The sequence below is a fragment of the Lichenostomus cassidix genome, unplaced genomic scaffold, assembly GCF_008360975.1.
Source record: "Lichenostomus cassidix isolate B80296 unplaced genomic scaffold, HeHo_3.0 HiC_scaffold_39, whole genome shotgun sequence".
Taxonomy (NCBI): Eukaryota; Metazoa; Chordata; class Aves; order Passeriformes; family Meliphagidae; genus Lichenostomus; species Lichenostomus cassidix.
Genome location: NW_028147446.1, coordinates 455,603 through 466,024, shown reverse-complemented (window position 1 = coordinate 466,024; position 10,422 = coordinate 455,603). Strand labels below are relative to the sequence as shown.

At 49.8% G+C, this 10,422-nt stretch overlaps 3 protein-coding genes across 8 annotated transcripts in view; 2 read left to right on the top strand and 1 right to left on the bottom strand.

Moving 5' to 3' along the window:
• The window catches only part of LOC146422609 (uncharacterized), a 12,095-nt gene extending 11,609 nt beyond the window's left edge, over positions 1-486 (top strand). The window contains exon 12 of the mRNA XM_085045753.1: positions 465-486. Within this exon, the coding sequence (XP_084901879.1) occupies positions 465-486 (22 nt within the window). The remainder of the gene's footprint in view (positions 1-464) is intronic.
• The window catches only part of LOC146422608 (ubiquitin-like protein 5), a 39,489-nt gene extending 33,575 nt beyond the window's left edge, over positions 1-5,914 (top strand). For 3 of the 6 annotated variants that reach the window (XR_014848022.1, XR_014848019.1, XR_014848018.1), the window contains exon 6: positions 5,515-5,914. The gene's annotated coding sequence lies outside the window, so the exon portion shown is untranslated. The remainder of the gene's footprint in view (positions 1-5,514) is intronic. The other 3 variants (XR_014848023.1, XR_014848020.1, XR_014848021.1) reach the window with 2 other exon arrangements.
• Positions 1-10,422, bottom strand: part of LOC146422606 (adhesion G protein-coupled receptor L1-like) — a 186,512-nt gene that overhangs the window by 76,050 nt on the left and 100,040 nt on the right. The gene's annotated exons all lie outside the window — the stretch shown is intronic.

Below are 10,422 nucleotides of genomic sequence, written 5' to 3'. Positions count from 1 at the left end.
TTTTCCCATTTTCCCATTTTCCCATTTTTTTCCCAATTTTTTCCCAATTTTCCCATTTTTCCACCCAATTTCCTTTTCTTTTTCCTCCCATTTTTTCCCATTTTTCCCCATTTTCCCACCCCATTTCCCATTTTCCCCATTTTTTCCCCCTTTTTTCCCCCATTATTTTCCCCATTTTTCCATCCTATTTCCTCTTTTTTCCCCATTTTTTCCCATTTTCCCATTTTCCCCCCTCATTTTTCCTCCCCATTTTTTCCCATTTTTATCCCCATTTTTCCATCGTATTTCCCATTTTCCCCCATTATTTCCCATTTTTTCCCCAAATTTTTCCCCATTTTTTCCCATTTTTTCCCATTTTTCCCATTTTTTCCCCATTATTTCCCCATTTTCCCCCATTTTTCCCATTTTCCCCATTTCCCCCAAATTTTCCCATTTCCCATGTTTTCTCTCATTTCCTCTCCCAGCCATGATCGAGGTTGTTTGTAACGATCGCCTGGGCAAGAAGGTTCGGGTCAAATGCAAGTATCCTTTGGGGGAATTCGGGATTTTTGGGGTTTTTTGGGGATTTTTGGGGTTTTTTTGGGATTTTTGGGGCTCTTGGGGGGATTTTAGGGGGATTTTGGGGAATTATTTTGGATTTTGGGGGATTTTTTTGGATTTTGTGGGGGTTTTTGGGGTTTTGGGGGATTTTGTGGATTTTTTGGCTTTTTTGTTTGTTTTTTAGGGATTTTGGGGGATTTTGGGGTTTTTGGGGGTTTTGGGGATTTTGTGGATTTTGGGGGTTTTTTGGTTTTTTGGGGGAATTTTGGGATTTTTGGGGAATTTTTGGGGATTTTTTGGAATTTTTTGGGGATTTTTTGGGATTTTTTGGGGGTTTTTTGGGGGTTTTTTGGGATTTTTTTGGAATTTTTTTGGAATTTTTTTGAATTTTTGGGGATTTTTTGGGGATTTTTTTGGATTTTTTGGGGATTTTGTTTGGATTTTTTGGGGGATTTTGGGGAATTTTTTTGGGGATTTTGGGGAATTTTTTGGGGAGTTTTTGGGGATTTTTTGGGAATTTTGGGGGGATTTTTGGGGATTTTAGATTTTGGGGGTTTTTTTGAGATTTTTAGGGTTTTTTTTCTTGGTTTTTTGGGGATTTTATGGGGTTTTTGGATTTCTGGGTTTTTGGTTTTTTGGGGGATTTTTTTTTATTTTGTGGGGTTTTTTGGGGGATTTTGTGGGGTTTTTGGACTTTTTTGGGGGGGATTTTGTGGGTTTTTTGGGGTTTTTCTGGGGTTTTTTTTGCTTTTTTGGGTTTTTTTTGATTTTGGGGTTTTTTGTGGGTTTTTCAGGGTTTTTGGGGTTTTTTGGTAGATTTTGTAGGTTTTTTGGTGGGATTTTATGGGTTTTTTGGGGCGATTTTGTAGGTTTTTTGGGGGAGGTTGTGGGTTTTTGGCTTTTTTTAGGGATTTTGTGGGTTTTTTGGGATTTTGTGGGGGTTTTGGGGGAATTTGTGGGGTTTTTTTTTGTTTTTTGGGGTTTTTAAGGGGATTTTGTGGGGTTTTTCTGAATTTTGGGTTTTTTGGGGGATTTTTCAGGCTTTATGGCTTTTGGGGGGATTTTGTGGGTTTTAAAGGGTTTTTTATGTGGGTTTTTTTGGGGATTTTGTGGGTGTTTTTGGGTTTTTGGGGGTTTTTTGTGGGTTTTTGGGGGTTTTGGGGGTTTTTTGTGGGTTTTGGGGTTTTTAGGGTTTTTTGGGTTTTTTGGGGGTTTTTTGGGGTTTTTGGTTTTGGTGGTTTTTGGTGGGTTTTTGTTGGTTTTTTGGGGGGATTTTGTGGGTTTCTGGGTTTTTTGGATTTTTTGGGGATTTTTTTTTTTATTTTGTGGGTTTATTTGGGGGATTTCTTGGGTTATTGGGGGAATTTTGGGGTGTTTTTTGGGGATTTTATGGGTTTTTTTAGGGATTTTTTGGGGTTTTTTTGGTTTTTCTGGGGATTTTATGGGGGTTTTTTGGGGGGATTTTGTGGTGTTTTTAAGGGATTTTTTGGGGTTTTTGGGATTTTGTGGGGTTTTTGGGGTTTTTATGATTTTGGGGTTTTTTGGGGGTTTTTTTGGGATTCAGTGGGTTTTTTTGGGGATTTTGGGGTTTTTTTGTGGGGTTTTTGCAGATTTTTTGGGGTTTTGCAGTTTTTTTGGTGGGTTTTTGAGGGTTTTTTTGGAATTTTGTGGGGTTTGGGGGTTTTTGTGGGATTTTTTTGGGATTTTGTGGGGTTTTTTTTGTTTTTTGGGTTTTTTTTTTTGTTTTTTGTGGTTTTTTGTGGTTTTTTGGGGGATTTTTGGGATTCCCTTAACTCCTTCAGCCCCGAGGATTCCATCAGAGACTCCCAAGAAGCTAATTGCAGCTCAGACTGGAACCCGAAGGGACAAGATTAACTCTCAAGAAATGGTCAGTGGGGGCTTTGGGGGACATTGGGGACACACCTGGGTGGGACAGGTGACACACCTGGGGACACCTGGGGACACCTTGGGGACACCTGGGGGACATTGGGGACACACCTGGCAGGTCTGGGGACATTAGGGATACTTCTGGGGACATTGGGGACACACCTGGGGACACCTGGGGGGCTTTGGGGACACACCTGGGGACACCTGGGGGACATCTGAGGGGATCTGGGGACACCTGGGGACACAGCTGGGCACACCTGGGGACAGTTGGGGACACCTGGGGATATCTGGGGACACACCTGGGGACACCTGGGGGTGATTTGGGGACACCTGGGGGACACCTGGGGACATTGAGGACACACTTGGGGACAGCTGGGGACACCCTGGGGACATTGGGGACACAGCTGGGGACACCTGGGGGGTTTGGGGACACCTGGAGACACACCTGGGGACATCTGAGGGGCTTTGAGGACACCTGGGGGGGTTTGGGGACACTGGGGACATTGGGGACACACCTGGGGACATTGGGGACACACCTGGGGACACCTGAGGACAGCTGGGGTTTGGGGACACCTGGGGATACCTGGGGGGCTTTGGAGACATCCTGGGGACACACCTGGGGGTTCCGGGGACACTGGGGACACCTGGGGACACAGCTGGGCACACCTGGGGACAGTTGGGGACACCTGGGGATATCTGGGGACACTTGGGGACACACCTGGGGACACCTTGGGGAGATTTGGGGGCATTGGGGACACCTGGGGGTTCAGGGGGACACCTGGGGGACATCTAGGGGGATTTGGGGACACCGCTTGGGACAGCTGGGGACACCTGGGGGAGATTTGGGGACACCTGGGAACACCTGGAGGGCATCTGGGGACACTGGGGACACACCTGGGGACACCTGGGGGGACATCCTGGGGACACCTGGGAACACCTGGGGGGATTTGGGGACACCTGGGAGACCCCTGGGGGGCTGGGGACACCTGGGGACACCTGGGGTTTGGGGACACCTGGCGACACACCTAGGGACACCTGGGGGCACCTGGGGACACACCTGGGGACATCTGGGGGGCTTTGAGGACACCTGGGGGACACCTGAGGGGGCTGGAGGATACCTGGGGGGGTTTGGGGACATCTGGGGACACTCCTGGGGACATCTAGGGGGATTTGGGGACACTTGGGACACTCCTGGGGACATCTTGGGGACACCTGGGGACAGTTGGGGACACCTGGGGGACACCTGGAGGATACCTGGGGACACCTGGGGGACATCTTGGGGACACCTGGGGTGGCAGTGATGTCACCTCAGGGGTTTTGGGGACACCTGGGGGGTGTGGGGGGGGCAGGGCTGGATTTTGGGGTTTTGGGGACAAGGTGACACTGCTCCCCTCCCCCCTCCCCGCCCCCCCAGGTACACCATCTTCAAGGACCACGTGACGCTCGGGGACTGTATCCACCTGGGGACCCAAAATCCACCCCAAAATCTGATCCCAAAATCACTGAAACCCCAAAAATACCCGAAAATCTGACCCCAAAATCATTTAAATCCCGAAATCCACCCCAAAATCTGACCCCAAAATCCTTCAAACTCCAAAATCTGATCCCAAAATCCTTCAAACCCCAAAATCCACCCCAAAATCCTTCAAACCCCAGAAATACCCCAAAATCTGACCCCAAAATCATTTAAATCCCAAAAATACCCCAAAATCTGACCCTAAATCATTCAAATCCCAAAAATACCCCCAAATCCTTCAAACCCCAAAAATACCCCAAAATCTGACCCTAAATCCTTCAAACCCCAAAAATACCCCAAAATGTGTCCCCAAAATCCTTCAAACCCCAAAATCTGATCCCAAAATCATTCAAACCCCAAAAATACCCCCAAATCATTTAAATCCCAGAAATACCCCAAAATCTGACCCTAAAATCGTTCTAACCCCAAAAATACCCCAAAACCCTCCCCAAAGTCCTTCAACCCAAAATCCCTCCCCAGAATCCTTCAAACCCCAAAAATACTCCAAAACCCTTCAAACCCCAGAAATACCCCAAAATCTTTCAAACCCCAAAATCATTTAAATCCCAAAAATACCCCAAAATCTGACCCTAAAATCCTTCAAACCCCAAAATCTGATCCCAAAATCCTTCAAACCCCAAAAATACCCCAAAATCTGACCCCAAAATCATTTAGACCCCAGAAATACCCCAAAACCCCTTTTCAAAATCCATCAGACCCCAAAAATACCCCAAAATCTGTCCCCAAAATCCATCAGACCCCAAAATCCATCAACCCCCAAAACCTGTCCCCAAAATCTTTCAAACCCAAAATCCTTCAATCCCAAAAAATCTCCCAATAATCCATCAACCCCAAAAAATCCCCCAAAATCCTTCAATTCCAAAAAATAACCCCAAAACCTCCTCCCCAAAATCCTTCAAACCCAAAGTCCTACAGCCCCAAAAATACCCCAAAATCCTTCAAACCCAAAAATTCCCCCAAAATCCTTCAACCCCAAAAACTCCCCAAAATCCATCAAACCAAAAAAATCCTCCGACATCCATCAAACCCAAAAAATCCCCCAAATTCCCTCAATCCAAAAATCTCTTCTCAAAATCCATCAACCCCAAAACTTCAAAATCCTTCAACCCCAAAATCCCCCGAAGTCCATCAATCCCCCCCAAAAAATCCCATAGAATCCATCAGACCCCAAATTTTTCAACCCCAAAATTCCCCCCAAAACCTCTCCCCAAAATCCTTCAGTCCCAAAAAATCCCCCAAAATCCTTCAAACCCAAAAATTCCCTCAAAATCCTTCAAACCCAAAACCCCTCCCCAAAATCTTTCAACCCAAAAATTCCCCAAAATCCATCAAACCCAAAAAATCCCTTTTCAAAATCCATCAAACCCAAAAAATCCCCAAAACTCCCCAAAATCCATCAAACCCAAAAATTCCCCCAAAATCCTTCAATCCCAAAACTCCCCAAAATCCATCAAACTCCCCAAAAAACCCCAAAAATCGTTTTCCTTAACTTCATCTCCAGATGAGATCCACGACGGGATGAACCTCGAGCTCTACTACCAATAGCCCAGTCCAAACCAGTATAAACCAGTATAAACCAGTTTTTTCCCCAAAATCTCAATTTTTCACCCCAAAACTGCTGTGATTTTTCTTCCACTCCAAACCAGTCCAAACCAGTATAAACCAGTACAAACCAGTTCCCTTTTCTCCCCAAAATCCCCATTTTTCACCCTAAAACCGCAGTGATTTTTCCTCCCAGTCCCTCCCAGTATAAACCAGTTTTCTCCCCAAAATCTCCATTTTTCACCCCAAAACCGCCGTGATTTTTCCTCCCAGTCCAAACCAGTCCAAACCAGTATAAACCAGTCCAAACCAGTTCCCTTTTCTCTCCAAAATCCCCACTTTTCACCCCAAAACCGCTGTGATTTTTCTCCTCCCGCCCCGTTTGTTACAAATAAAGCTGTTTTGGGGTAAATTCAGTGGTTTTTAGGGAATTTGGAACGGGAAAGCTCCGCTCTGGGTTTGTTCAGCGCTGAGGATTCTGGGAGGAAACGTCGGGTGGAGTTTGGACCGACTGGGTGGCGATATATCGCGATATTGTGGCGATATTGTGGTGATATATCGCGATAGCGGGATTTTTGTGGCGATATATCGCGATATCGGGTTGTTGTGGTGATATATCGTGATATCGGGATTTTTGTGGCGATATATCGTGATAGCGGGATTATGGTGGCGATGTATCGCGATAAGCGAGATTTGGTGGCGACATATCGTGATGTGACGTCGGGATATCGGGATGTCGTGGCGATATATCGCGATATCGGGATTTTTGTGGCGATATATCGCGATATTGTGGTGATATATCGTGATGTGATGTCGGGATATCGGGATGTTGTGGCGATGTGTCGCGATATCGGGGTTTACGGTGATATATCAAGACGTGACGTAGGGATATTGGGATTTTATGGTGATATATCGCGATATTGGGATTTTGTGGCGATACATCGCGATGTGACGTCGGGATATCGGGATGTCGGGATGTTGTGGCGATATATCGTGATATCGGGGTTTACGGTGATATATCGCGACGTGACGTTGGGATATCGGGATTTTATGGCAATACGTCGTGACGTGACGTGAGGATATTGCGATATTGTGGCGATATGTCGTGATGTGGCGTCAGGATATTGGGATGTCGTGGCGATATGTCACAATATTGGGGTTTATGGCGATATATCGCGACATGATATCGCGATACTGTGGCAATGTGATGTGACATCAGGATATCGCAATATTGTGATATATTGTGATGTGACGACAGGATATTGCGATATTGTGGTGATATATTGCGATGTCACGTCGGGATATCGGGATGTCGTGGCGATATGTCACGATATCGGGGTTTACGGTGAGATATCGCAATGTGATATCGTGATTTTGTGGCGATATGTCGTGATGTGGCATCAGGATATCGCGATATTGTGGCGATATGTCGTGATGTGACATCGGGATATCGCGATATTGTGATATATCGTGATGTGACGTCGGGATATCGGGACGTCGTGGCGATATGTCACGATATCGGGGTTTATGGTGATATATCATGACATGACTTAGGGATATCGGGATATTTTGTGGCGATATATCGTGATGTGACATTAGGATATCGCGATATTGTGATATATCGTGATGTGATGTCAGGATATCGGGATGTGTTGATATGTTGTGACGTCGGGGTTTACGGTGATATATCGCGACATGACATAGGGATATCGGGATTTTATGGCGATATATCGCGATAGCGGGATTTTGTGGCGATATATCGCGATATTGGGATTTTGTGGCGATATATCACGATGTGACATTGGGATATCGGGATGTCGGGATGTTGTGGCGATATATTGTGATGTGAGTGGGATATCGGGATGTTGTGGCGATATATCGTGATATCGGGGTTTGGTGATATATCGCGACGTGGTTGGGATATCGGGATTTTATGGCGATACGTCGTGATTTGATGTGAGGATATTGCGATATTGTGGGTATGTCGTGTGTGACATGGGATATTGCGATATTGTGATATATCGTGATGTGACGTCGGGATATTGGGATGTTGTGGCGATATGTCGCGATATCGGGGTTTACGGTGATATATCGCGATGTGATATCGTGATTTTGTGGTGATATGTCGTGATGTGGCGTCAGGATATCGCGATATTGTGGCGATACGTCGTGATGTGACATCGGGATATCGCGATACTGTGGCGATATATTGTGATGTGATGTCGGGATATCGGGGTGTCGTGGCGATATGTCGCGATATCGGGGTTTACGGTGATATATCGCGACGTGATATCGCGATATTGTGGCGAGATGTGATGTGACGTCAGGATATCGCGATATTGTGATATATCGCGATGTGATGTTGGGATATCGGGATTTTGTGGCGATATGTTGCGATATCGGGGTTTATGGTGAGATATCACGACATGACGCGGGTATATCGGGATTTTGTGGCGATATATCGTGATGTGACGTCGGGATATCGGGATCTCATGGCGATATGTCGTGATATCAGGGTTTACGGTGAGTTATCGCGACATGATGTCAGGATATCGCGATATCGTGGCGATATGTCGTGATGCGACGTCGGGATGTCGCGATATTGTGATGTATTGCGATGTGACATCGGGATATTGGGATCTTGTGGCGATGTGTTGCGATATCGGGGTTTACGGTGATATATCGCGACATGATGTGGGGATATCGGGATTTTATGGCGATATATCGCAATGTGACGTCGGGATATCAGGATGCGATGTCAGGATATCGCGATATTGCGATGATATATCGCGATATTGCGGCGATAGATCGCGATGTGACGTCGGGATATCGGGATTTTGTGGCGATATGTCGGGATATCAGGGTTTTACGGCGATATGTCGCGATGTCACGTCGGGATATCGCGATATTGTGGCGATGGATCACGATGTCACGTCGGGATGTCATGACTTTGGGGCGATACGTCACGATATCGGGGTTTACGGTGACATATCGCGACGTGACGTTGGGATGTCAGGATTTTATGGCGCTATATCGCGATATGACGTCGGGATATCGCGATATTGTGACGATATATCGCGATGTGATGGGATATCAGGGTTTCTGGTGCTATATCGCGATGTGACGTCGGGATATCGCGATATGGTGGCGATATATCGCGATGTGGTGTCGCGGTATCGCGATACGGTGGCGACACGCCCGCATGTCACGGGGGTCGCTCAGCCCGAACCCCGCAGCTCCCGCAAGGCAACCCAGAGCTCCTCACGCGGACCAAACCCACGACAGACGGAAATCGCCGGCGATAAGGAGGAGTATCGCGACAGAGGAGCCGCGGACGGCTCTGAGCAGGCGCTCAGCGGGCAGCCCCGTCGCTATGGCAACGGCGGGTGGCCAATCAGGCGCTGAGCCGGGCAGCCCCGTCGCTATGGCAACGGCGGGTGGCCAATCAGGCGCTGAGCCGGGCAGCCCCGTCGCTATGGTAACGGCGGGTGGCCAATCAGGCGCAGAGCCGGGCAGCCCCGTCGCTATGGCAACGGGGGCCTTCCTGAGGGCAGCGCAAGATGGCGGCGCCCGTGGGGAGAGCGGCGCTGGGTGAGGGGCGGGAGGGAGAGGAGGGAGGGAGAGAGGGGCCTTGGGAGAGATGGGCCCCGGGAGTGAAGATTCGGGAGTGCTTCGGGACCTCGGGAGCTCTGAACCGGAGAGAGGGGCCGTGGGGGCTGGGGGCCCCGGGAGTGAGGGAAGGGGGAGCTCCGGGAGCCCCTGAACTGGAGGGAAGGCCGGGGGAGCCTTGGGACTCCCGGGAGTGAAGGGCCGGGGGAGCCTCGGGACCCTCGGGAGGGAATGGCTGGGGGAGCTCCAGGACCCTCGGGAGGGGAGAGCCGGGAGATCCTCGGGACCCTTGGGACCCCCGAACCGGAGGGAATGGCCGAGGGAGCTCCGGGACCCTCCGAGCGGGAGGGAAGAGCCGGGAGAACCTCGGGACCCCTAAACCGGAGGGAAGAACCGGGGAGCTCCGGGACCCCCTGGAGGAATGACGGGCCGGGGGAGTCCCGGGACCCTCGGGAGGGAGGGAAGGGCTGGGGAGCTCCGGGACCCCTGAGCGGGAGGGAAGGGCTGGGGAACCCTCGGGACCCCCCTGAACCGGAGAGAAGGGCTGGGAGAGCTCCGGGACCCCTAAACGGGAGAGGCTAGCCGGGGGAGCTCCAGGACCCTCGGGAGGGGAGAGCCGGGAGATCCTCGGGACCCTTGGGACCCCCGAACCGGAGGGAAGCCCTCGGACTCCCCCAGAACCTCTTGCTGCCTTCAGGTGTGCGGCCGGTGCGGAGCTGATCCTGCCGGAGCTGCACCTGGGATCACCTGGGGATCATCTGGGGATCATCGGGGGATCGTGGACGGGCTGGGAGTGCCATGGTGAGCGGGTGGGGATGGGATGGGTGGAGATCCAGGTGGGATGGGCTGGGGTGCAGGTGGGATCCAGGTGAGTGTGACTGTGCTGGGATCCAGGTGGGATGAGCTGGAATCCAGGTGGGGTGGGTGGGGATCCAGGTAGAATCCAGGTGGGATTGACTGGGATCCAGGTGAGTGTGACTGTGCTGGGATCCAGGTGGTATGCAGGTGGGATGGGCTGGGATGTAGGTAGAATCCAGGTGGGATGGACTGAGATCCAGGTGGGATCCAGGTACAATCCAGGTGGGATGGGCTAGGATCCAGGTGAGTGGGACTGGGCTGGGATCCAGGTGGGATGAGTGGGGATCCAGGTGGGATGAGTGGGGATCCAGGTAGAATCCAGGTGAGTGTGACTGCACTGGAATGCAGGTGGGATCCAGGTGGGATGGATTGAGATGCAGGTGGGACAGGCTGAGGATCCAGGTGGGACGGACTGGGATCCAGGTAGGATCCAGGTGAGTGTGCCTGGA